General features: G+C 50.7%; 1 protein-coding gene across 2 annotated transcripts; it reads right to left on the bottom strand.

Annotated features, from left to right (window-relative positions):
* Positions 1 to 58: 58 nt before the first annotated feature.
* Positions 59 to 27134, bottom strand: LOC144373611 (uncharacterized). 2 transcript variants are annotated; one of them, XR_013433220.1, is made up of 12 exons: positions 24775 to 27134; positions 17023 to 17235; positions 12011 to 12198; positions 10839 to 11044; positions 10397 to 10602; positions 9209 to 9323; positions 7699 to 7814; positions 7302 to 7532; positions 6104 to 6218; positions 3701 to 3801; positions 2329 to 3534; positions 59 to 433 (listed from the first exon to the last, which is right to left on the bottom strand). XR_013433220.1 is itself a non-coding variant. In XM_078036653.1 (11 exons), exons 2-11 carry the CDS (start codon positions 17062 to 17064, stop codon positions 3307 to 3309), a joined length of 1548 nt encoding a protein of 515 aa, XP_077892779.1. In that variant the 5' UTR covers positions 17065 to 17235; positions 24775 to 27134; the 3' UTR covers positions 59 to 3306. The 2 variants fall into 2 exon arrangements, 1 of the variants encoding a protein (XP_077892779.1); XM_078036653.1 differs by having other exon boundaries at positions 59 to 3534.
* Positions 27135 to 27155: the final 21 nt, after the last annotated feature.

Raw genomic sequence — 27155 nt, 5'->3', positions numbered from 1 at the left:
TGCACAATTTTGATCAAAAACCATCACAGTAGATCAGGTGACAAATCATCACAATAGATCAGGTAACAAAAACATATATATTTTCAAATAATAATATATTAATGGGAACAACAAATACAGGATAGAGTAACAACTGTGTTACTAAACAAGGTCAAAGACAATGGCAAACTATAGATTCAAACTTTGAAGCAGATAGTAATCAATGTAAATATTCCTGGGCTGCCTCAGCCCCGCCCAGGCACACAGCAGCAGAATGGTTTTGCAAGCATCCTCAGGAGGGCTGCAGCCTTCTTCTTTGCAGGACGAGAGGGAGGTTGAGGCTGGATCCACTCATCATTCTTTTGGGAGAGGCTCCTTTTCCTCAGCACGAAGTTGGGTTTCGTGTGAGGGTTCTTTGCGTAAAATACGTTGGCCTGCGCTGGAATCCTCAGCTCTGGGGAGAGAGGGGTGTACAAAATAAGGTGGCTCAGGAGGTGCTCCCTGGGACACCCCAACATCTGAGAGCCTGTGCCAGAAACGAACTGAGCCACACACCTGAGAGCTCTCCAATTCAGCACCAATACCAACAAGACAGCCTCCACAGTCCTCCCTGAGGAAGAACTAGGCAGAGCACTTCAACAGACCTAATGTCTGTTCCTACCAAAGGCTTTGGACTCCAAAACATCCCAGGTCCTCTTGCGTCTGCCAAAGCACACCACTAGGGTTTGCATCTGAAATCTCCCACAAAAGTGCCGAAGATTCAGACCCCACATGAGCCATCTTCACAGGTGGGTTTGGAAGGAAGCATTGGATGGTGAGTGCTCTGATGTCAACATGCAATTCTCATTCAAGATAAATACACTACTGGGGGGTGGGAGGAACTGGAAGAAAGGTTGAGCATGCTTGGAGGAAGACCTAAACAGGAGTGCGCCCTGGGCACCAGTACCTTGTCCCTGTTGGCTCCACTGAATCCTCATTCTCCAAGTAGAGGTCCTCCTTCTCCTCTCCGTCTTTCTCTCTCTCCCTCTCTCCCAGCCTTGTTCTCTCTCTCCCAGTCTATGCCTTTGTGGCAAGGGCTGAGAAGCTCTCCACTGCCACACACTAGAGCTTTATGGACAGCCTCAGTGCACAACCAAAGAGAAAGTTGTGAAACCCAGAGAAAAGGCCTAGGATTCCTCAAGTATGGCCACGGTGAGGACAGGCTGACCTGCACGGATACCACATTAGAGCCACGCTTCTGCGTTGGTGGAGCCTGCTTCCATGTGAACCAGGCTTCTGAGAATGGAGGCCACATTCCAAATGCTGCCCTCCTGAGAACAATGATTCCAAAGACCAGCAAAGGGCCTGCTTCCCTCCAACATGGTGTATGGCCCAGTGGTGCCATGACCCCGAGTGGGGGAATACAACAGCCAGCTTCTCCTTCCTCTGAACACCTCTTTCCTGTTGCCCTCCTCTAACCTAGAGCCTGTTCTCCATCCCTTCTGGGTTGGATGTGGGGATCTCTGCTATGAATTTCTTAGGCTACCAAGGCCCCAGACAGACTTCCTCTTCCATAGACTCTACTAACCTAACAGAAGGTTAAGATAGGAGACAAGTGATCCTAGAACTCATTGGGATGGTGGTCTTCAGCGTACATAGGCTGGGATAATGGCTGCTGAGGTGTTTGGCTCACAAAAGCCAACCAACCAACCAATGAAAAAGCGCTGACATTATTATCAGATGAGCTCTGTGGCTACGTGCTCAGGAAGCCCTCATCTGACTCTAGTTAGGGATCATAACCTGGCTATTGGGATCACTCCTTGGCTAGTGGACTCAGGTGCGGAAGACCATGGAATTGATGCAAAAACAGATGATTCAAGCTGTCTCCCAGGCTGTGTTTTCTTCCCAATTTCATCCTGTTACTGCTTGCTAGAATCTTGGCAATGCTCTGCCCAGGCAGTGGTTTTCTGGTCACACAGAAGGCTTTTAATCCTACTGCTTCAGCCCACAAAATGCCAGTTCCATCTTTAGCCCATGCATTCCCATGTTCCTCTGAAACCACTCCTATCTCAGACCACAGAACCATACTGCTCCTGGAAAGAGGCTTTCCTCCTCACTCCTCAATGATGTCAGCTTTGCATGCGTCTTCATGTCCTGGGCAGGGCACCTGGTGGGGAGCCGCACTAGCCACTGGGGTATACCAAAACACCTGGAGAGCTTACACCAGCAGAAGTGCAGTTGGCTTTGTGCACGAGCCCAACACACCCTGTTAGAGTGTTCTTGGGGGTCAGAGAATGCTCTTTGGTGCTAAGAGTTGACCTGAGTCCACATCCTGACCCTTGCTCTCTGTCATCTGATTGTCCCACTTACTCTGACGGTGAGAGATGATTTGGCCCAGCTCATATTCCTCCGGCTTCTCCTGAGTAAGCAAGTGTAGCTCGAGGGCCCTGCGGATGACGACAGGAGCCCGATCGTGGCAGGTCACCTGGAGCAGCATGGAAGACAGGCCTTCAGGAAATGGGCCTTGAAGTGACTACTCAAGGACAGTGGGCAGGGGCATTCTGGAGGCACCTCCACTCTAAATACAAGGGCAACATCCATGACCCTACTACCTGAGGCTGACCTCCTGCTCATCGCGTGGGCTCTTCCCATAGGCTACTAGCCCAATCCTTGTACATAGGACTTCCTGGACCTGCCATTGCTCTTTGTGGAGCTGCACTCCTCTCCAAGTGAAAGGACCCCACTACCTGCATACAGATGCAATCTCATCCCACAAGTTGGGAGGAATGGGACAATAGCCTCCAAGATCCTAGGTCTGCCCGAGGATGCAGGCGGCATTGGGAATGGCCTAGGCACAAAACCTAGAGGCTTTGGTCTGGATTGCCAGGGCCCAAATCAGACCCAGGAACGTGACCACACACAGGAGTGACGAAAGAGAGCCATGAGAGCTCCTGGCCTCCAGAGGCTCAGTGCTGGCTGGGGTGTACGAGGGCACCTGTTCCGCCAAGGGTAAACATTGGGTTACCTGGACATTTAGTGTGCTTGCTCCACATCCATACTGACTCTGCAGAGAGACCCTCTCAGCTCCTTGTTCAAGGAACATGCAGAACCTCATACTGGTGTCCTGCTCCATAGAGGCCAGCATCCCATACAGAGGAACCTGCAACCTAGGTCCTGGCCTGTTCTCATCTGTCACCCATACCTGCCTCTGCCCTTCTGGACTGCATGCTGCCACCTGACACACAGACTCCCTCAGACATGGCGGTGGACAAGCTGCTGCTCTCCCTCATCTCAGCTCCAGCCCTTCACACTGACCTCTTCCTTCTTGATTCCCATCTATCCTCCTGATCATCCAGAAGCTCCAAATTCAAGAGGGCATGAGTAGTTCATGGTATTGGACCAGTGTCTGCTCCCCACCCAGGTGTAAGCACCAGGGGACACCCCTGCTCCCAGGCTTACCAAAACAGTCTTGGCCATCTTTGGACTTTGTGTTTCTAAGTGGACACGAATTAAGCAGGTGTCTCCCACCTGCTTGTGGGAAAGCGGCCTGGAGGACTTGCAGGTTGATTCTGAGAACTGTGGGGGATGGAACATCAGCAAACCCAGAAACAGAAAGCCACCCCAGCCTGTCAGTTGGCTCTATGGGCTTCTAGCACATATGTCCAGGTGCTCAGGCTTCTCATTTCCCCAGGTGGGAGTGGAATGGCAGCACAAGTACAGCTTGAATAAGGTAGGTGTTTACCTCCTTTCCCTTGACCTCGCGGCGTTTCCTCACGATGAAATAATATTTGATTTGTGGATTCATGGACAGATACATCAGTGAGTGGTCAGGGACCTTGATTTCTGCAGAGCAAAGTGGAGAGAATTGTTAGGTGGCACTCAAGGATTAGACCACAAAACACCCACAACCCCTGAGAGTCTCCGCCAGGGCGAGCCTGCACCAGAATTGAGAGCCCTCCTATCCAGCTACAGTGCCACCAAAGACTCCCTCAGTGATTCTTCCCTGGAGAAGATGATGTACAGGATTCTAAACCAAAAGAGCACCTGGCAATGGAAACAGCACCTTGGGCCCAGAACTTCTCAGTGCAGGTTGGATCTGCCAAAGGGACACTGCCAGGATCTGCATCAGGATTGGCAAAGGCTCCTGTGCTTAGGCCTTTCTCCCCAGGGCAGCCATGCTCACACATGGGCATTCAGGGAAGCGTTGGATGGTGGGGGAATTCATCCCCTTGCCCTGGATGAATCCACTCATGGATGAATACACGGAGGGGAGGTGGTATCCATCAGAGGTGTGTTGGGCATGGACATGGGAGGACTTGAGCAGGGTGGTGCCCTGGAGAACTCTATTGTTTTCTAGGATCGCTCTCCTTCCCCTTGTTTCTCATCAGGAGCTGTCTGCTTGGTACTTTTATTCTGGTTCTTGTTCTACTTCTGGCTCTTCTTTCTGTCCTGCATCTTCTTGTAGTTCTTTCTGGGTCTTTTTCCTGTTCTTACATGATTCCTTCTTGTTCTTCTTCTTGTGTATCTCCCTCCACCCTTCCTTCTGTTCACCTCCTTCTTTTTCTTCTTCTGCCTCCTGCTCTTTATCGTGTGATCCTCTCCCCACTCAGGAGTGTCTCTTTCTCCTCCTCCTCCTTCTCCTTCTTTCTCTGGCAATGGTGGGGCGTCCTGAGGAGTTCAAATCTATCACACTCTTCTGCCCAGATGCAGCCTCTGTTCAGTAGTCCAAGATGAAATCAGTTCTCAATCAATGGCCAGGAGTGAAACCAAGACCAAAGACAAGTGACTTCCTTTCTTTGTCATTGTCACAGTCAGGAAAGACTGAATAACAGACACCGCATTCTGGATAGGCTTCTACCTGTGGTAGTCAGCACCTCATCTGGACCAGGATTGCTAAAATAGATTCCACCTCCATAAAGCTTCCCCAATGAAAACAAGGTCTCCAAAATCTAGGAGAGGGCCAGCATCACTGCCACCCTCCTGCCATAAGGCATAGATGCCATCACACCTAGTGGGTTCCAGGCCCCCCGTAGTCCTCCCTTTTGACGTCTTTTACACACAAACCTCCCCTGGTCTGGAGCCTGCTCTCAACTGATGCTTGGGTTGAAAGTCTGTTTCTGAAATCACCTTTGTAGATTCTCGGTTTGGTAATTCCTTTTGACTGGCTTATTTTTTTACTAGGGATAAAGCCAGAGGCACTTAAGCACTGAGACCATTCCCAGGCCTTTTGACTTGGGTACAGGGTCTCCCTAAGTTTCTGAGGCTGTTTGGAAATCCCCTTCCCCCTGCACTGCCTCCCAAGTCCCTGAGATTCGCAGACACTGCCCCTTGCCCAGCTCCTTGCACCTCAGTCTTCCTCATGTGTGAGACAGAGCCAACTCAAATGAGGCAGTGTGTGAAAATGGGAAAACTCACTTACGTGCTCGACAGATGGTGTGTTCTACTGTGGACAGGCTGGGATGGTGGAGGCTAGGAGTGTCGGGCTCACAAGAAAGGAAAGAGCACTGGCATTGTGGACAGCTCAGCATTGTGGCCTCTGTTCTTCAGATGCCCTTCTTTGTTGCTGGAAGGAATAATAACCTGGCCATTCTGATATCTTCAGGAGATGGGCACCCAGGCACAGAGGACTTGGAATTGTTCCAAAAAGAACCCAAACAGGCTGTCCCCTGGCCTTGACTTCCTCTTCACTGAGTCCTGTTCCCAGTTGCTGCAATCCTGACATTCTTGAGTAGGCAGGACTTCTCATATCCTGGCCATGGATTGGGACCTGTGCGGCTTCCGTCCATAGCAATGCTGATCCAATCAGGACCCATGCTCTGCTCCTCTTCATTTGAAGGCATCCTTATCAGTGAGCCATAAACCAAACTGATGATAGATTGAGCCTCTCTCTGCCTTGCCCTCATCGATATTAGCTTTGCATTGCCAGACCAGGTCCAGGGGAGAACACATTTAGAGAGGTCCAGCAGCCGCCTGGGGCCTCATTGAACTCGTCCACACTGGACACGCCCATCACTGCACTTGGTTTCCTGCACCAGGCCCACCACACTCTGGCTATTTTAGGGCCAAGGCCCACTTTCTCTTGGCTGTGAGTTATCCTGAGCCCACTGTGGATCATGTCTCCCCACTGTCTGATTGTCCTACTTACTGTCATGCAGAGACATCATTCTCAGCAGCTCAAAGTTGTCCACATCCTCATGCTGCAACAAATTTTGGTCCAAGGCCCTGCGGATGAGGCTTGTCACCCTCTCCTGACACGTCACCTAGATCAGGGTGGGACAAATGTCATCAGAGAATGGCTTTTAGAGGAGCTACCCAGAAGACTGTGGTCAAACATTCAGGAGAAATCTCAGCTACATATACAAGGGCACAATCTTGTTATCCTGCTACCTGAGTGTGGCCTCCATATACCCCCTGGGTTCTTGCAACGTGCTACTAGAACAATCCTGGTACAAATATCTGCCTGTACCTGCCATCTCCCCTCCCCCTGGGGAGCCACATTCCACTCAGGTCAAAGGACCAAACTGCCTATGCACAGACACACTCTCATCTCACTGAGATGACAGCAATGGGCCAGGGATCTGCGCACCAAGTGTGCTCTGGGATGCAGGCTGCCTTTGTGGGTGGAAGAGGCAGATGCACTGAAAATTTTGGTCCTGACTGCCACTACACAAAACAGACTCAGATACAAGAGTGTGCACTTGAGTGCTTCATGATAGCCTGGAGAGGCCCTGGGCTCTGGAAGCTCGGTGCGGGTCTGGTTCTAATGATGTACTTGACTCAGCACTGGCAGTCACTGAACATGTCTCCTCTGCAGCTGGACACCTGCAGCATTAGCGTGTCTACTGCACATCCATAGAAATTCTGCCAAGAACCCCTTTAGCTCCGTATTTACATACATGCAAAGACTGACATTCCGAAGTTTGGCATGACCCCCCCAGGTGATCCCGACCCCAAATTTTCACACCTAGTCATGCTAAGGAGGTTCTCTTCCCTGCCACCAGGAACACACCCCCTCCTACACATGTGACAAGTCACTGCCAGCTCCGCTGCTCCAACCTCACTCATTGAGAATACCAAGTTCTAGGCACTGCAGCCTGCACCCTGGACATATCTCTGCCTTCATCTGTCCACAGCACTTCCGTCTGCACTTCTGGCCTGCCAAACCCACAATACACAGGCCCACTCACCGCTGCAGCTGGGCATGCTGAGGCTCTCCCCACTCAGGTCAAGCCCTTAAGACTGACCTCTCTCTTCTTAATTTCCCACCACAGCCCCAGGGTTAGCTGTGTCTCCTGCCTTCCACTGTGGGGACACCCAGGAGGCAGCCCTGCTGTCGGGCTTACCAGGATGCGCTTTGTCTCCCTCAGGCTCTGTCCCTCTAGGAGGACGTGGACAAAGCGGCTGTCTTCCACCTGGTCGCTGGAGTGAAGCAGTGAGGAGCTGCTACTGGTGACTTTTCTCACGCACCACTCATTGGTTTGGGTGGCCTGGGGCAATGGTCCTGCAGCCACCGCAGAGCTGCTGCTCACAGCTGCTGGGATCCTGGATGCCACTGCCACAGAAGGCTCCAAGAACTGTGGGGGATGACAACATCAGCAAAGCCCAGCACCTGCACCCCACCCAGCCTGGCAGTTGGCTCTGTGGGCATTCTACAACATCCATCCAGAACCTGAGGTTCTTGTCCCCTTGGAGGATGTGGAGTGGCACCAGGAGTAAAGACTGAAGAAGGTGGCTGTTTACCTCCTTTGGCTTGACTTTAAACAACTTGCTGGCAGCTGTTTCCCGAAGAAGAAAGTTATAATCCACTCTGCCATCCAGGGCGTAATATACGTTTCCATCAGCAGGGATCCTCAGCTCTGGAGAGGCAGGGGCAGAGGCGTGGTAGGTGACACTCAAGTAATACACTACCCAACATCCCCCACAACTGAGAGCCTCTGCCAGCTCAGGTCTCACACACAGACCTGAGAGCCCCCGAATCCAGCTACTGTTGCACCAAAGACTCCCCACTGATTCCTCCCTGAGGACCCTCTATGCACAGGAGGTCCCCTACAGGAACACCTTTCAAGGAAATAGCCCCTTGTACCCCAGACCTTCTTAGTTCACGTTGGACCCACCAAAGACAAACAGCTAGAGTTTGTATCTGGATTGGTCCCCAAAGACTCATGTGTTCAAATTTTTCTCCCCACTGCAGCAATGATCACAGGTCGGTTTATGGAAAAGCACTTGATGGTGGGTGCCTCCACCTTGCCAGTGGATTCATCCACTCATACAGGGCTACACTAATTGGAGGGGTATGGTTTGGAGGTGTGTTGAGCGTAGGTGGAGGATGTCCACAGCAGGGCTGTGCCATCCAGAGATATATATTTCTCTTGAGTTCCCCACTTCTGCATTTTCTCCTCATGAGTCTAATTCTCATTCACATTTTTAATCAATTTATTGTTATACTTCTTGTTCGGCTTGTGTTTCTCCTTCTTGTTCTTGTTCTTCTTCATCTTCTCCTCATGCTTCTTCTTAAAGTCATCTTGACCTTCTTATTCATGGTCTCCTCCTTCAACTTATTTTCATTTTTCTACTTCTCCTTCTCCTCCTCCATGTCCTCCTTCTCCTCGTCCTCCTCATCCTTGTCCTCCTCCTCCTCGTCCTCCTCCTCCTCGTCCTCCTCCTCCTCTTTCTTCTTCTTCTTTCTCTCTCTCTCTCTCTCTCTCTCTCTCTCTCTCTCTCTCTCTCTCTCTCTCTCTCTCTCTCTCTCTCTCTCTCTCTCTCTCTCCAAGAAGAGTTTACAAGCTGTGAAGGGTTCTATTCTACCACACTCTTCTCTCTAGAAATGGCCTCTGGTCCTAAGTAAACTCAGTTTGCAATGAATAGAAAGATTGGAAGCCAGAAATGATTCTTCATTGAACTGCTTTTCTCATGTACTCATCTAGGTCAGGAAAGGCCACCAAAGTAGGCACCCTGTGGTTGTCTGTCTTCTTTGACACAAGACAAAGAAGCCTCTCTTCTTGGCCCCTTGTGGATAATAGCTTTGCAATGCCTCCTCAGGCCAAGGAAAGAACACATGATAGGCAGGTCCACAGCCCCTGGGGAACATGAAGAACCTGCAGATTTATGCCCCATCATTACACTTTGTTTTATGCACAAGTCCCACCATACTCATCCTGGGCACTGGGTCAATGCACACTGTGTTCTGGCTCCCAGTTATCGTGAGCCCACTGTGACTCACTGCTCCCTACCCTCTGATGGTTCCACTTACTCTGATGGTTCGAGAGAATTTGCAGAAGCTCGTAGTTTTCTGGGTCCTCCTGCTGGAGCAAGTGTGCATCTAAGGCCCTGCGGATGATGACTGGAGCCCTGTCCTGGCAGGTCACCTGAGCAGGGTTGGAGAAAGCTCATCAGAGAGGGAATTTGGGAGTAGCTACCCAGAGGACAGTGCTCAAGGACAATCAGAGACAAGTGAGCTCTCAACACAAGGGCACCATCTTGATACCCTGCTACCTGAGGCCTTCATGTGATCATGTGGGGGTCTTCCTATGAGCCTCTAGTCCAATCTTGGTACAAGAGTTTGCTTCAACCTGCTATGCCCTACAGGGACAAGGGAATAAGGACCAAAAGACTTTGTACAGACACACTCTAGTCCCATCAAGATGGGAGGAATGGTCCAGTGCACTTCCATATCCCTGCTCTGGTCTGGGATGCAGCTGCATTTTTGTGTGGACCAGGCACAAACCCTAGGTGCTTTGGTCCTGACAGCCAGGGCACAACACACACTAGGACTCTTTAATGATAGGCATGGAAGCTGCTGGGCTCGAGAGTGTCAGTGCTTGCTAGGGTGTCAGGAGGTTCGGACCCAGCAGGTGCAGTGGTTCAACATAGCTCCCCTGGAGGTGGACACCAGAGTCTCATGATGGATACTCCACACCCAGGAAAATTCTGCAGAGAGAGCCGCTAAATCTCTATTCACATACATGCAAACTAGGACACTAATGGGCCCCTCCAAGGCCCCCAGTTCTCTGTGACCCACACCTACCCACCCTAATCATTCTACAATGGCTCCCTTCCCTTCAACCAGCAACATATCCCCTCCCACACACAAGAAAATGACTGCCAACTCCTGTGCTTCAACCTCCACGGTTCAATATACTCCTCCTCAATACCAAGGTCAGTAGAGGATGGCCTGTACCCTCGATATTTCTCTGACCTCCTCTGAACCCAGCACTCACTCCTGCACTTCTGACCTGCACATCCCAAAACACGCAGGCCCACTCGCACCCAGACCTGGCATGCTGCTGCTCTCCCGCCTCTCTCTTGCTCACTTTCTGCTCTCCTTCCTGACCTTCCAGAAGCTCCAGTTCAAGAAGACAGGCCTAGTCCAAAGTGTTTGCTGTGGACTCGGTCTTCCCCACTGTGGGCTCCCAGGAGACTCCCCTGCTCGAAGACTCACCAGGATGCTCCTATACTGTGTTGTCCTTTCCTTTTCCAGGTAGACGTGAATGAGGCACCTGCCTCTCATCCGCTTGTTATATTGGGGCCTTGGGGAGGACCGAGTAGAGACCCCTGATGTCCTGGACTCCGGCTCTGCCCCTTCCCTGGGAGAAGGCTCTGGCTCTGGGGTTGGCTGAGGAGCCGTGACAGGAACTGAGCTTGTAGCTAGAGGAGAAAAGATGCCAACATGACTGCCTTGCCCTGACCTTCCCACAGACAGACAATACCTCTGCTGCCAGGAAGAACTCAGGCCCTTGGCCCACACAGGACCTCTTTGCAGACTGGGGTCACTTCCTGAATGGACAAAGGCTTGTCCTAATTTCCAGCCCAACACCAGGCATACAGACTCCCTGCAGTGGGACAACAGTCGGACCTTTCCTCATATACCCTTAGGTACTCACCACAGTCCGCCTGGCTCTCAGGCTTTGCCTGGCTTGATTTGCCATCTTCAATTGCGGCCAGGAGGTGGTGTGCTTGGTGTTCCAGGTTCAAGCCTCCCAGCAGGAGCCACATGGATAGCAGCTGCTGCAGACTCAGAAAGCCTGGAGGCTGATGGGAAGCCTCGGAGTAGAGGTTCACCCAGGTCCCCAGGAAGGAAGGTGAGGCACTGTGGGGAGGAAGGTGTGGAGTCAGCAAAACCCTGGCCTTGCCTTCACCACGGCCTCCAGAGAAAACCTCTGACCCTACACTGGGGAGAGCAGTCTTTCCTCAGCCTTCCCAAGTCAAATCACCTTGCAGGTCCCTATTCTGGAAACAGGAGCCCACCCTCTTGACCCCAAGCCCATTCCATGTTGAAGTTGGTCCAGGGGTCCACCATAGTCACTGAAGAGGACAACGTGCACTTATGCCCCATGGAGTCAGGGATGCAGTCACATGTAGGATATGCACTCATGGCACCTGCGGTTTGAGGCTGACCCCCATGAAAAGGGACACAATGGCAGTCATTTGCACCCTATTTTTCAATGAATTATGAAATGTGACTGGAAACGTGTCTTCACACAGTGGGTGCTTTCTCCATGTTCATCAGTGAATGAGCCCAAACTGCTGATTCCCACATATCTCTGGGTGTGGGAGCCGCCATGTCCAAAGCCCCTGTCCAGCTATGTCCCAGCTAGGATGCTCTGTCCCACTATGGAAATTAACATGTCTTTATTAACCCAAAAGTGCTTTTCCCAAGGCCTGAGTTTTGAGACGCCTCTGGCACAGATCTACGTTCTTCACAAAGCCAATATCACACCAGAAAGACCACCTGGCCTCGCTGAGTCCACCTGGGAATGAGCTCAGTGCACACCATTGAGCTGTGGTGCCCAGTGTGTGGGGACTGCTCCACGGACCTCTGTGGATCAGCTGGAGTCAGGATGGTTTCTCTGCCTGAGAGCGGAGTTCACTCCCCTTGCAAGGCTGTGGCAGGCACCTCCAGGACTCGTCCCATTCGGGACTGACATTCCACTATGAGTGTGGTCCTCTATCTCATTAGGTATCACAAACCTTTGGGTCCCTGAGAGGTACATGGCAGCCCCAAGACCCAGGCATGAGGGGGCTACACACTTGGGCTTGGTGGTCTGGTGCTTACCTTGGGAACAAGAGATCCAGCACCTGATGGGTGGGGATGGAATCCCAGGAGATTAACCCCATGTTGCCGCTGAAATGTAGGTTCCTCCCACAAATGACAGGCAGGAGCTCATTCCTAAGCTGGTCCTGCCTGTAAGGTTCAAGGCTCTGTACCCTGAAGGGCTCCTCCGTGTTCTCATCATTTTCACCCTGTGTTGGGACCAAGAATGTTGGTTTAAAATGGAAATGGTGACAAACAGAAAAATGACTTGTGCCAATACACTAGAGTCAAAGCACAATGGGACAGTTCCCATCAGTACAAACACACACCCACACACACCCACACACACACAGTCAGAATAGGAGTCCTGGGCCATTCATCAGGGATCAGACTAGAGGGCCTGCTGGGCTCACCTGCCCTGTGCTACTCACTGTTACTCTTGAGCTCCTCTGCGACAATCGCCAGAGGCTCTGGCGTCTAAGATGAAGCCTCACCCAGTGCATCCACAAAAGGGCTAGTTGGCCCCCCTGAGATTCCTGGGAGCCTGAGGCTCGGCATTGTTTGCAACCACAGGAGAACATCCTTCTCCCTCCAGTTTCTCCAACCAAATGAGCTCGGATGGCTTGGTCAGTTAAGTGGGTGCCTGGATACCAGGGTTCCATGTTCTGTTTGATCCATTGTCAAGGAAATGATGTCATTTCCTGTGCCCATACCTGAGCCTCTTTTCACATAAGACCACTTTCAAAAGCCCTATGAGCTGCTGATTTCTCCTCCATGCCTAAACATCTCAGGTGCGCAGGTGTTCACCAACAACTACCCAAACATCCCCACCAGCATCTGCCCTGCTTGGTGCCACTAGAGTTCCAGCTTGGAGCCTTCAAAAATGCATTCACAACCAGTCCTTCCCTCTCAGCAGCTTTTGGACCCTGGTCCCATCATTGTGCAACTCATGGTGTGCCCAGTCTTTTCTGGAAAGTAGGGTAGCATCTAATCTCTAGGGTTTATTGTGTCTATTGGCCCATAACACCCTCTATTCTCTCTGAAACCAGAGATGGGACTCACAGGTGGCTAAAGCACAAATGTAGAGATGGGACAATCACAAGAAGGGCAGAGACAAAGAATGCACCCCAACTCAATCAGGCCTGTGTCCCACACAGGGACGTGGCCAATGTCCGTCCCATCGTGGCTGCAGTTCCCTCTCTACACCATGGCAAGTTGGAGGGGACTGAGATGCAGAGGCTGCTCCCCTCTGCCATACAACTTCCCAAGGCTTCTCCTAAGATTTCAAAAGGGCCAAGTGTGTCTAGTGTTGGGGTCTCACAGAGACTCCGAGGTACCACAGCATCCTGCTGCCCAGAACCGGTTCACCCCTCACCTCAAGGGGGCTCAGCCTCTGCATTCATGGGAATTGAAGTGGGTACAGGTGATGGGATATCACCTCCAAGACTGAGTTATGCCAAGTCTATGACCCCTGTCTGCATCCCTGTCTCCAGCACCACTCCCTTCTCTCTCTTTCCTCCCCAGAGCAAACAAATCCATTTAGCAAGTGTGTCCTGTGATAAAGACATGACAGTCACCCATCCTCTCATTGCAAAAACACTGAGGCTCAGCCAACATGGATCCTACCAGGAACACAGGCATAAACTCAGAGTCCGATCCTCCCAGCCCAGCCTCAGTGGAGCCTGGACTCCCAGCCTCCTGAGTCAAGGAAACAGAGGTGCCTAGCCGAGCCACCTTGGATGCAGCCACACACAAACTGAACTCATCAATGCCCCTTGCTCTCAGTTGTGAGTAAGAGGGGAGGTGGTGTTTCACAACCCTGGACATCAAGTGCAGTCTCCAGGCTTTGGGGTGTGCCCTGGCCTCTCTCTATCTGCCCAGGCCCTCCAACTCACACTGGCCTTTTACCCAACCTCCTCCTAGGGCCAAACTCAATCCTGCCTCTCAATTTCTTCTGCCTTCCCCAACACACTGCTCCGCAAAATGAGCAGGGCTGGCTCTCTGTTATCACGCTGGTGTCAGCAGCAATGCCACCCCACTGACATAATTCTGAGTCCCAACCTAGGCACTCCAGCTGTCCTTGCCACATGTGGCCCTGTTTGGGCTCTGGCTCTTGCTCTTTTCTTTCATGTGCATGTGTTTTGAGGTTTTGAGTTTCTCCCACTGCAGAACTGCAGCTGTGGCAGGGTAGAGCTCATGAAGGTGACATTCTGAGCCACATCCAATCCCATCAGGACTGTGAACTGGGGTGATGCTGGAACACAGTGATGAGTGAACACATGGGAGGTGGTTGGACCCACCTTGCCTCTGAGTGGTTTCCTTTCAGGACAGGAATGTAGGGATGGGAGCCCCTGGCGTGGGGTGCTTTGCACAAGGCGTGACCACGGGCTCTTTCCTGGCAAAAACTGGCTCCACTCAGCATGGAGAGCACTGTCATTCCTGGTGGCTAACAACAGCCCTGGACCCCAGAAAGGAACCCACACTCAAGATTAACGTCTGAGTGTGCGTGTCCTCGAGGAAATGAGGTCTCCTGATCCCAGGTGCAAAGGGGTAAGTCCTCTAACTCCAGGGGCCATGAAGGGACATCTGAGATTCCCTTGTCCTTCTTTCCCTCTCTGAACCCATGGTGTCCTCACACTAACCACAGTTAGGACCCTGGCCTCATTCCCCAGTTGGGATCATTAGGCTCCATAAAGGACAGTCTCTAAGATGCTCAGTAAACCACCACCCTCTGCACAACCCATAACCCTATTCACCCAAGAGGCAAGAGGATTTCTATTCAGGAAAACCAGGACAGGGAGAGCCTTTCTCAAGGACACAAGGACATTAGTGAGTGAGGGAGTGATTAATGGATGGAGAACTATTTCCACCACCAACTTCCAGGAGCATATATGGCCCTTTGGGCACAGGTACGGACCCTTTTTTTCCAATCAACTTTTTCAGAGAAGTGAGGCTGCCTTCTAGATGGCACCTCCACACTAAGGGGGTCTCCTACTTCTTCCACATGTACATATTGCAACGGGCCTCCCACTGTGCATCTGAGAACACTCTGTGGGCATCTGTAGCCTTTCAAGACCCCAGAAACCATGCGGGCACCCCAGCACCAGCAGAGCATTTGTGCACATCACAACAATCACCCCGGGTGAGAACTCTCCGTTCCACTCTGTACTAGGCCCTGCCATCTGTACTGATCAGTCCAACCCCTCTCCTTCCTGTTTCTTGATTATACTACCATGGTTCCCACACATGGATTCCAGGGTGCTTGTGGCCCCCCCAACCATTTGAGTTCCAGGAACAGTGGAATGTGTTTGGGAACTTCTGGATGACGGGAAGTCCCACCCTCCAGGGTTTCATCTTCAATGTAATGAGTGCAGAGGGAGCCAGGAGGGCTCTGTCAGGTAGAGAGAGGTGGGAGCTGATGGAGCCTCAACTAAGTGCCCAGGACTCTGGGTTCAGAGCTGGTGTTATGTGGAATTGTTGAGGGACGTGAAGAAAACCCAGCTCACTGTACGCAGAGACAGCAGATGCCCTCACGTGGTCAGGCTGCTGTGCTAATCAGAGCCCCGAGATGTTCCACAGGTGTGCAGGTGGGGAACCCACGTGCCAGCCCAGGCTGTTCCTGAGCACCTCTACCTGGATTCGGAGCACGTGACTCTGCATCAGCGTCCTCACATCAATGTATCCCGGCCCCCCACCCCAAAAGTTCTCTCAGAGACAGTGAGGTTCCACTGCTCTGGACTTGCCCTTTTCTCTGGGATTCTGGGGTTCCATTAATTAGGAGGTCACAACAATTCTCAGCACACAGGCTGAGCCTACTGAGATCCCAGGAGTATCCAGGCATTGCTTCTATTTATAGTCCATCATGTCCCACCACACTGTGGACACGTATTGCACTCACCTAAAGAAACCACCAGGCCCAGGGCCTTCGTGCCACTGGCCTGCAGACACCTGGAGGAACAGGCAACCTATAGGCTGCGTGGAACCAAAGACCCTAGATCCTGGGATCTGAGCTGGACACACAGCTCATGTGCACACAGTCACCACCGTCACCGAGAGTGCAATTGAAACACCCGCCGAGTTAGCAGTGGACCTGATATGCCCACGAGTGGGGGTGAACTGCATCCCTTGAAAATGATCGTGTCCAGAGAAAGGCAAATTTTGTAGGATTTCACTTATCTCAGATTCTCAATTATCAGGTTCATAAAAAGATAAAGTACAATGTTCTTTTCCTGGGCCTCAAGGGCACTAGAATTCTGCATTGATGGCAAGAGTATGTCCACGTGACTTCTGGAGATGCATGGTGGTGACGCCTATACACCAACATGAACATGCTTAATGCCACTCAACTGTGTCCTCCAAAATGGTTTAATTACAAAACAGATGTTCGGTGTCAATTACCACAATGTAAACCCTTGGGAGACTGCTGATTGACTCATCTTAGCGTAAGTCAATGAATAAAGGTCCTAAGGTGCGAAGCTACAAAATGAGGGATGAGCATGGATGAGGATGGGCGGGAGAATCCTCCCCCTCTAACACAATTAGGGAAGGATGTGCTGCCCTCAAGTGGCTGGGGGGCCTGGGATCCTGCCACAGAGGGGGATTCCAAACCTCACATGCCCTGACCCAGGCCAGAAGACCAGGTAGAGTCCAAGGACCCTGGGGTGGCCCAATGGCAATAAAGGTCAAAAGGAACTGGGATCTGCCTGGACCCTCAATCCCCTACTCTGAGCAGGGCTGCATTATGAGGCCAGAGGCCATCCACAGCAATCTGCCTTTACAGGAAAACAGGGACTGCAGGCTGCCTCTGGCTCACTGACTCAGGATGGTGTTTTCATAAAGCAAGACCACTTCCTCACATTTGACCAGCAGCTCATGCGCTGACAGCACAATGGCTGGCTTGACTCAGGCCCTGAGAAATGAAATAGAAAATTCATAGCAAACCCATCTTCAGCTCTTCCACATCATCAGGGGGTGTGATTCATTTCCATCAACAAAGATGTCTGAAATGATGTCTAAACATGCTGGGGACTCACCTCCGTGTGGAACTTTTCAGGAAAAAGGGGATCAAATCTCATGAAGCAACTCTTCTCTCCTCTAGCCCATGGGCAATGCAAGGAACCTGCATGTTACCAGAGGCTCACTCTCTCTTCTCATGTCTTCTGGAAAGGATTCATGAATGCTTCCTTCAAGGTGAAGCAGAAGCCTGCATTCCCAGCTGCACAGAAGTGTTTGAGGGCAGTGTCTCCCTTAAAACCCAAGAAGAAAAACAGGTCATTAAACAGGCACATGGATTAGAGTACATGATCAATGATCCCTCCTCCCTGAAGCCTTCCACATGCCCACCTTCCACATTCACAGAGAAATGCTTGGCCATTCTCAAGACCAGGAGACCATGATGCTCATCACCAGGAAGTCAATAGGAACATGAACAGAGCAGCATGGATTGCACAAGGTGGCACACCAAGGATCTGCAGCACAGCTGCTAGAACACCAGAGCTGAACTTCAGTATTGACTTTCTGCCACCTGCCGAGTACGATGGTAATGTCAAGCACAACATGCAGATATGCAAGTAGTGGGTGACACGGTGCATCCATTCACAGAAGTGGGCAACATCTTCATTGGAACAAGGAAGTATCTTATCCTTACTCATCAAAATCATCACAAAGAATAAAATGGATGCAAGACTTCTCATTTCACTATCATGTAGCTGTTGGATTTCCCTATTAAATAATACCTCCTCCAAAATAAAAAAATATCTCAGATATGTGTCAACTATTCGATGGATGACATTTTAAAAACTAGGCCTTTCCTTCATATTTATGTATGCTATAGCCCTGCCTAAGGCTCTTTGAGAAAGGAGCACATAGAATTGGATCTTTGAAAATCTCACATTTGCCGGTAAATATTACCGACAATGTCAGGCATGGCGAAGTGAAAAGTGGGACTTTGGATACTCAAAGAATGCTATGTTGTGAGATTGGTGTCTCTGACTCATAGACAGCATGTGGTTTCTATGAAAGCTGGTGAGGGAGCAGGAGTAACGAAGCTCATGGAACAGATGACCTCAGGGAATACTGACAGATAGGCCAAACTGGAGAACATGTTCCAGCTAACATTGGTATTTGGGCTCCTGAGCCCAGTCCTGTTTTAAAAAAAGTTGCAGACAGGCAGTGTTCATGTACAAAATGTCTACCATGTAAAAGTGGGTAATTGAAATGTCATCTAGGTACACATCTGATAGAATGGTCTGCCAACCTATGGATTTCATTCTAACAAATAAAAAGAAAAACACAGACATGAGACAAAAAGATAAAACCTTGTCTTCACCAGGATGCCTAAAAATAAGTTTTATTTGCCTCATGCAAAGAGCTTTCAATAGAACTTCTGATTTCTGAATGAACCCATTCAATTTTATAATGCACAGATCATAAGGTTTTCTTTACAGAATATTCTCTTCTTCTTCTTCTTCAAGCCTCACATAGAAAATGTCTCACAGGACATAGGAGGGGAATGACCCAAAGGATGAGAGAATGGCTGGAACCGTTCTCAAATGTGCCCATGTAGCCTAAAGTTTGAAGGCACCTAATTGTACTCTAAAACAATGATGAACCTATTTGATCCATTAATTAATAAATAGCAGGGCTTTACCACTTGAACCAAATCACAGAAAAATGGAAACAGATGATCGAATTCCTCTTCTCCCATCACCTCCTGGCCCAGACTCTCCCCAGAGGTGGCTCTGGTCATCTGTCTATTAGGGAGTCACCCGTGGTCCCCTATCTCTCAGAAAAGAAAATCACCTCAGCTACTGTCCCTAAAGCCAAGTGATGGCTGCGGTTTCCACACCGTGTGGATCTGGAGAGATGCACAGTGCCGCTGGACCAGCCTATGTTCAGGGCTGTGTCTGTGTCCCACAGCTGAAACATGTGGTCCAGGGTCTTCTTTCCACCCACAGGTCCTAAGAACTTGCAGTCAGCACGTGCCTCCTTATTCACTGTGGCCACAGACTTCCTGCCAATGGCCATTGCATTGTACACGTCTTATAATTTAACACGGCATTGAAATGAACTTCCTTCTGGGAGCTTCCCAGGGCACGTCCCAAGACCTGAATTTCTGTGTTGTAGGGAGCATAGCGTTCGTGCATTTTTTAAGTTTCATGGATAATGTTAAATGTGCCTCCAAAGTGTATGAAAAAAGCTTATCTTCCTATCCCCTCCCAGCACATATTATCAACATCCTTAATTTGGGTAAAAAATAAATAAATAAAACACATCATTTGAGCCTGTGTTCATCTTCTTGCCAGCTGTGTTCCAGTGACCTCCTCCCGTGCATAGTGCTCATCTGTGTTTCTCCTCGTGCCTCCTGTTCTACTGGGTTGCCATTTCCTCCCAATCGGTCCCTCTGTTTTGACAATGTTTGGGGCATATTTCGTTGGAGAGTAGTTTCTAACGTGGATGGTCAATTGAACCATCTTGACAGCTTTGGGTTTTGAGGATTGAAGCCAACCCTCCCCATTTCTAGGCCACAGCCTCTTCTCCTAGATTTCTACCAGTATTCCAGTAAATATTTCATTGAATTTGGTTGGTCTCTGTGTCTGGGTTCAAGACTTAGGTCCTGCACTTGCTAGCAGGGACATTGTGCTTTCTGGTTTGTTGTGTTGGCTTCTTGGGGACACTGTGAGGATCAGGTAGGCAAGGCAGGTAGAGTGGCTGGCCTAGAGCATGGCCCAGAGGGAGCGTTTGATCAACATTATTTGTAAAATGACAGCTGTCAATTATCACAACCAACATGAAAGGCCATCCTAACAATCATCATTATGAAAATATTGGTCACAATAATGTTTTCTACTTCTATGGTACATCTGTATTATACTCTCCATGAGTGAGGTCACAGGCCATGTGTCATTGTGTGCCTGCTTCTGTCATTTAGCCTGGAGGCCCCTGGCATAGTTTGCGCTTCAGGACTGGAAGCTCTTTTACGATACAGTTTTCAAGTGGCCATTGGTCGCCTGATGGTACTCCATGGGGTCATCTGAGCCTGGCTTGCATCTGGCTCCTGCAACCAACATCCTGTTTTGCTAGAAACTCCATCGAAAGAGGCTTGGAACTCCTGCTCTCTTGTTCATCTCTGAAGTTCTGCCATTTCTTCTCAGATGGCTCCACAAACCTTTCAAAACCCTCCCCTGCTCCAGGGCTTTGAAGCGGTTTCTTTGGAAGCTTCTGCACAGGGTTAAGGACAAGCCATTCCTCACATGCTCCTTCCACAGGAGGAAGAGAGGGGCCAGAGGGGCCACAGGGAGCAACCTCCTGCTCTGTTCCAGGCAGCCACTTCCAGGCTGGGGCTGCAGCCTGGGGCTCTCAGGACGGCTCTGGCTAAGGGGGAAGCCCTACCCAAGCCTGGGTCACAGCCTCCCATGCCCCAGGGCAGCTGGTGAGCACTGGTAAAGGGTGGAGGGGAAGGCTTGCACCCCAGGAGTCGGGTCTGGACAGCATTCAGGTGGGAAGAGACCACTGGTCACCAAGGGGATGTGAAGCAGGGGGTGACCCAGGGCAGCCATGAGATCTCCTCTAAAGACCACTGTGGTCCCAGCACTACAAAGGGACTGAGTGACATTATTACTCTTCCCTGTTTTAAGGACAGAGGTGTGGAAGGGATTCCTGAGAGTCACAGAAAACGTGGCTCACAGGTTTCATTTTGCCATCTAGGAGTGACCTTGGCCGCACTGGTGGCAATTCCCCGGACCTTTGATGAGCCCCCTGGCATCCTCCCAGGCCCAGTCTCTGGGGCAGACAGCTGCTCTGACTGCTCTCCCTAAACCTGAAGATCACATGGGGTTTTGAAATTCTTTTTGTTGCCGCACTGGGCATTGAACCCAGGGCCTTGCACATGCTAGGCAAGTGCTCTACCGCAGAGCTCACCCAGCCCTGAGGGTGACAGGTTTGGAGAGCATTTGCTACCTGAGTCTTGGTGAGGTGAATCCTCATAGCCCTGAATTCAGCACGTTTCTCTACCAGCTGCGTTTGCAGGGTTAAGATCTTAGCTTGAGTTTTGATTTCCCTTATTTCTTCACTTCTCTCTCTCTCTCTCTTTTGGTACCAGGGGTTGAACCAAGGGGTGCTTTACCACTGAGCCACATCCCCAGCCCTTTTTAAAATACTTCATTACAGACAGAGTCTCACTGAGTTGCTCAGAGCCTCACTAAATGGCTAAGGTTGGCTTCAAACATGCCATCCTCCAGCCTCAGCCTCCAGAGTGTCTGGGATTACAAGCATGTACCACTGCCCCCCAGCTCTGCACTATTCTTAATCAGAGAACCTGTGGGGCTATGTTTACTAGGTATGAATTGAGTTGCCCTCCAGAGAAAAGAAAAAGTAACAAAGCTTTGCTGTGTGGGCAAATCAGGGATGACCCCAGGACAGGGTCAGCTTTCTCTCCAAGGAAACCCCACTGCCCAAAAGGAGCCCCTTGGCCAACGCAGTGGTGCACTCCTGGAATCCCTGCACCTCGGGAGGCTGAGGCAGGAGGATCAAAAATTTCAAAATCAGCCTTAGCAATGGCAAGGCACTAAGCAAATCAGTGAGACCCTGAGCCTAAATCAAATTCAAAATTGGGCTGGGGATGGGGTTCAGTGGTCAAGCATCCCTGAGATCAATCACTGGTACCACCCCCCGTGAAATAAAAGAGCCTCTGCTAAGGACTTCCCTGGGCTGAGGCAGCTGCCTGCAGTGGGTGTCCTGCAGAATGCAGTCAATCTCCCCAGGCCTGGGCTGTGGGGAGGGGTTGGCCCGGAGACCAGGGGTTAGCCCCCAGCTAATGATCACTTGGTATTGTGGTTTGGATGTCAAATGTCCCCATTGCCCATGTGCTAAAGGCTTGGTCACCAGCCTGTGGCCCTTGGGACATAATGGAAACTTTAGTAGGTGGGGCCTCCTGGAAGGAATGAGATCATTAGGGGTGTGACCTTGAGGGGGATATTGGGACCCAGCCCAGTCCTACCCACCCTCTTCCCAGTTACCCAGAGATGAGCAGCCTCCTCTGTCATGTGCTCCAGCTGCCAGGATGTCCTACTGTGCTGCCACAGGCCCAAAGCAACAGGGCTAAGGTGCCATGGACTGAGACCTATGCAGCCGTGAGCCAAAAGAAACCCTGTTTCCTTTTAAGGGGATTCTCTCAGATGCTTTGTCACAGCAACAGAAAGCTGACAGCACCCTTGGTCTGTGCCCCTGCTTTATACATAGGGATGCTGAGGGCCCACAGGAAGCCGAGCAGCCCCAGGTCACATGGTCCCGTAAAAACAATTATTATCCATTCATTCACTGACTACATGGCAGGAGCTGGACTCCAGATCTCAGTGTTTGAAAAAGTTGTGTTTCCTTCCTGCCCCTTAGTCCCTCGCTCTCTCTTTTTGTATGAATCCAAGAAGGACCTTCAGGAGATTGCAATGCCACCCAGTCATCCTAGCCAGCTTTGTACTTGAACATGAAGTTCATGGGATGTTTCTGCTTCACATTGTTAGTCACTAGTCATCAGAGACCTCTGTGCTTTCACCTACAGAGTGCCACCCCACTTCCCTGCTGCAAGGGCTCTTCCTGCCAGGTCACCTGCTGGATGGAGGGCACTGCCCAGTGCCCTAGATCTCTCCTGAATGTCCTGTGACCACCCCACTACAGGCCAGGCAGACATCCACAGAAAAAAACAGCGAGAGGGTCTGGCGCCCCCTGCAGAAAGCACCCCCGTCCAGGTACTGTTATATAGATGCCCACAGAACATTCCTCAAACCTGCAGCAGCTTGGACTGCATCCAAATGCAACCACAGGCCGAGCACAGTGGCACCCACCTGTGCTAGAGTGACTCAGGAGGCTGAGGCAGGAGGATTGTGGGTTTGAGGCCAGGTTTAGCAACTTATTGAGGCACTGTCTTAAGATAAAGAATTAAAAGGGCTGAGGATGTAGCTCAGTGGCAGAGCCCCTGGTCCAATCCCCAGTACCAAGAGGAGGTGGAGATACCAGAGATGGGAACTTCTGAGTTGGGTCAATGATAACTCCAAGTCCAATGACACTGAATGCATAGGGGAAGCTTTAACCCGCAAAAGAAAAGGAGGAAGGGAGCTTCAGCTCCAGGTAAAGGACTAGGAATTGAACCCGGGTGCCTTACCACTGAGCACACCCCAATCCTTTTTATTCTTGTTTTGAGAAGGGGTCTTGCTACATTGCTGAGGGTCTCACAAAATCACCAAGGTTGACCTCAAGTGATCTTCCTGCCTCAGCCTCCCGAGAATCTCTGGGATTGCAGGCATGCACCACCATGCCCAGCAGGAAAGGAACTTTTATCAGTGCAGCCACACGGGGAAGGCAGGGGACCCACATCTTAGCCTGTTTTCAGGGGGTGACAATGACTTGGAGCTTTTATAGAGAGGGGAATGAGGGCAAGGGCTTGGGCTTTGCACAGCTGCCAAAGCAGGTGGTCCTGACCAGTTGAGGTCTGTCCATCTTCCCAGGATTGGCCAGGTGGTGCCTTGTCAGGAGAGCTGTGTCACCTGCTTTGGCTCTCAGATGCACATCAATCAGACCTTGTTCCTGGGACATGAAACAGACTGCATGGGGATGGGGGTCTGGATTCTGAATTAAGAGCAACTTTCTTCTGCTGAAAATAGAGACGGGCTGCAACCCTACTCCCACCTCAGGAGCCAGGAAAGCTAAGATGGGTCCTGCCCTTCCTCAGGCCTGGGCACAGGCCATCTGCCTAGGCATTTTCTGTGTTTTTCCCATTTTTGCTTTTCTTCAGGCCAAGGAAATTCACGTATGTAGATCACTTGGGTTTTGTTTCTATAAACTGTAACCACTTCTGTGGGTCAGGGGCTTCTTCCAAGCCTTCTGGCTGCTTCTCCCCAGTTTGATCAAAGTTCTTGATTTTTTCCTTTTTCTTTCTTTTTTTTTTTTTTTCCTGTTCCTTGTGCTGGTGGGCACTGATGAAGCCAGCAGGGTCCAGTAACAAATCCAAGGTGACTCAGGCAAAGGGGATGGATGGGCCATATATTGAGGCAGAGATGCTGCCCTTCTAATTCTGCCTTTAGCCATCCATTGGATGTCGGTGGGTAGAGGTGGAGGGCTGGAGTCCTCCTTACAAACTCCCCAAGACTCAAGTCAGCAAACACTGAAAGCCCTGTGGCCCTCAGGGACAGGGCCCCAGACAGTTCCTCGGTGCCTCCCAAAGGCTGCCAAGGGAGAAGTCACTTGGGGCCCGACTCCAGGAGGATCATCAAGGGGCGGGACAGGGGGACTTCAGGTAAAAAGCTGCAGCCAGCTCGCCCTAGGACCCCAGCCCTCACCAGCCCCACCCCGTTCCTGGACAGAAAGGTTTCCTCGAGCATCCTCACTGGGTGTCCCTGCAGCAGGGCCCCAAGACTGCCCTGGAAAGGGATCAGTCAGGTGGGAGCGACCGATTTCCCTGATATATGCTGCTCAGCACCAGTATCCCCTTCTCTAGGCTCGGCAGAGTCCCCTGAACCTGCAATGTTCCCAGATGTGCCTGGCCTGCAGCCCTGGCTCTGAACCAGCCTCGTGGAACACTGGGTGCACAGTGGAGGCCCGTGTGGAGTGTCCTCCTCCCAGTGCGCACCTCCTACTCATCCCTTGGCACATCCCCAACCCTCTTTGCTCCCAGGACCCCTCAACTTTCTTTCCAAAGGCCTTGGAATCCCCAAAGGATTGATGCATGAGGGAAGGGACCTGCATCTGGGGGCACAGACCTCGCTTTGGCATCATGTTGCCTACGTGGTACTTACACCCCTGAAGATCTCGCCCAGCATTTGAAGCAGGATCGATTTAGCCACGCAGGAGTTAAGCACTGATAAGCTCAAAACATTGCATGGACAGGAAAGAGATTTCTTCTGCAATCAATTTCTACATCATAGTCTTCAGTAAAGGAAGAGACCACTTGGGGGCTTCTCTGTCCCCTGTTGGTTGTAGCTAATTTCAAAAAACAGTTTCAATGAAGGGCAGCAACCTGCACATTTCAAGCACACTCTGCTGAGTTCCAATACTATGCATCAGCTGTGAGGGCACCACAATCAATGTAAACAACATGTCTATCACCCTAAAAGTTTCCTCCTGCCTCTCTGCAATCCCTTCACACCTCCACCATCCCCCCTCACATCTCCAGGTGACCCCTGATCTGCTTTTTGTTACTATATACTTTCTAGAAGTTTCAATAAACGGAATCATACAGCATGTTTTATTTTTTTTTTTAAATCTGGCTTCTTTCAACATAATTATTTTGAGCATCATCAAGGTTAAGTGCCAATAGCTCACCCTTTCCTATTTTTGAGTGATCAACTGTCTCATAAGGTGGGCCTGGGGAGTCTGCATCCACTCACCTGCTGATAGACATCTACACTGTTTCCAGTTCTTGTCTATAAACAAAGCTGCTATGAAAATGTGTATACTAGTCTTGGCAAAGGCAGGTTGTAATTGATGGATTTCTGGAGGCTCAGTAGGCAAGTTGAATATTGAAAACTCCAGGGAGGGAACCCAGTGGGCAGAGCTTGTTCTGCAGAGTGATGTCCTGAGTTTAACCCCCAGTACCAAAAAAAAAAAAAAAAAAAAAAAGAAAAGAAAAAAGAAACAGAAAAAAGAAAAAGAAAAACTCAGAACCACCGCCAGATCACAGGGGCCCTCCACCTTTGTGGGTTTCAGCTGCAGGAGTTCAGTGTTCCCACTGAGACTGTCTCCAGGTTCCTCATGTTTCTGGACCTTTCTGACATATGCCAGAGCATTCTGTTCCTAACAAGGCTGCCCTCTAGAGAAACTGCTTTATCAGAGTCTGAACAACTGGGAATCACCAGAGCCTGTGTCACCTGGGGGAAGGCAGGCAACCAGCTCCAGCACCCTGAGTCCTGCTGTTCCACCTAAGAGGGCAACAGGGAGAAGCACTAGGGACATTCCCAGCCCAGGATGCAGGCTCAGGAGACAGGGACCCGCTGGAGGGGCCACAGAAAGCTTGCCTCCCACTCCTGGACACTCCTCAAGGCCTATTTCCACGAGCTCCCTTCCCCAGTGCTAGAGTTACAAGGCAGACTAAAAGGCAAAGGCCTGAGAGAGGAGCAAGCACGGACACTAGACTCCCACCAGGAGGGATGCTGGGACACTCAGACCAGGAACCCCTCAAACAACCACGACTAACCTGCCAAGGGCTCTCATGGAAAGACAGAGAACAGGCACCAGCAGAGGGGACAAGGCAGAAAGAGATGGAGACACAAAATGGTGGGACACAAATGAGGAAGAGCTTTGATGAGCTCATTAACATACTGGACTCCACTGAGCAAAGAATGTCTCAGCTTCCAAAACACGAAAGCAAAGCAAGATAGGGAGAGGGAGAGGGAGAAGAGGGAGAGGGAGAGGGAGAGGGAGATGAGGGAGACAGGGAGAGGGAGATGGAGAGGGAGAGGGAAAGAGAGAGAGAGAAGGAGGGGGCAACAAGGGAGAGGGAGACAGGGAGAGAGAAAGGGAGACAAGCAGAGGAGTGGGGGAGGAGAAGGGAGAGGTAGAGGGGGAGAGGGGGAGATGGAGAGGGAAAGGAGGAGAGGGAGAGGGAGAGGGCGAGAGGCTGAGGGGGAGGGAGACAGGGAGAGAAAGAACCAACATCTAAGAACTGTGGGAAGATAAGAGGTGTCATGTAGACAAGATGGGAATCCACGGAAGAGGAGAACTTCCCAAATTAGTACCAAATCAAAGTGGCTCAGAGAACTTCAAGCAGAAGGAACAACAAAACAACTCCACCCAGCCTCAGCCTCCAGGAATCCAAACTGCAGCACCAAGAGAAAGCCAAGCCAACACCAAAACAGAACCACCATCAAACACACACACCCTAAAGGGGCCAGTGGAAGAAGCCCTGCCTCTGGGAACAGAGACACAATATATCCAACTGCTCAGAAAGTATTCAAGGAAGAGCGTGGAGCAAAACACTTAGAAGTGTTGAGGTGAAAGCCCCCCAACCTACAGCCATGTCCTGAAAACTCAGCCTCAGAGTGAAGAGAAATAGAGACTCTCAGACACACCACGGAGGGACTGTGTCACCAGGAAGCTGCCTGGCAAGAAATGATAAAAGAAGTCCTTTAAAAGAAAAGGACCATGATCCCGGCCAGAAAGAGACTTACATAGAAAAGAA

The sequence above is a fragment of the Ictidomys tridecemlineatus genome, unplaced genomic scaffold, assembly GCF_052094955.1.
Source record: "Ictidomys tridecemlineatus isolate mIctTri1 unplaced genomic scaffold, mIctTri1.hap1 Scaffold_444, whole genome shotgun sequence".
Lineage (NCBI taxonomy): Eukaryota > Metazoa > Chordata > Mammalia > Rodentia > Sciuridae > Ictidomys > Ictidomys tridecemlineatus.
This window is presented reverse-complemented; position numbering and strand designations above follow the sequence as displayed.

Bases quoted from the DNA above. Each gene is read 5' to 3' on its own strand.
- LOC144373611 (XM_078036653.1), bottom strand. From the start codon at position 17,064: ATGAGATTTGATCCCCTTTTTCCTGAAAAGTTCCACACGGAG. The intron at 11,045-12,010 runs GTAAGCACCAGA...TCCTCCCCACAG, and splicing joins CTGGATCTCTTGTTCCCAAG to TGCCTCACCTTCCTTCCTGG. The intron at 3,802-6,103 runs GTAAGTAGGACA...TTTGCTCTGCAG, and splicing joins AATGATGTCTCTGCATGACA to AAATCAAGGTCCCTGACCAC.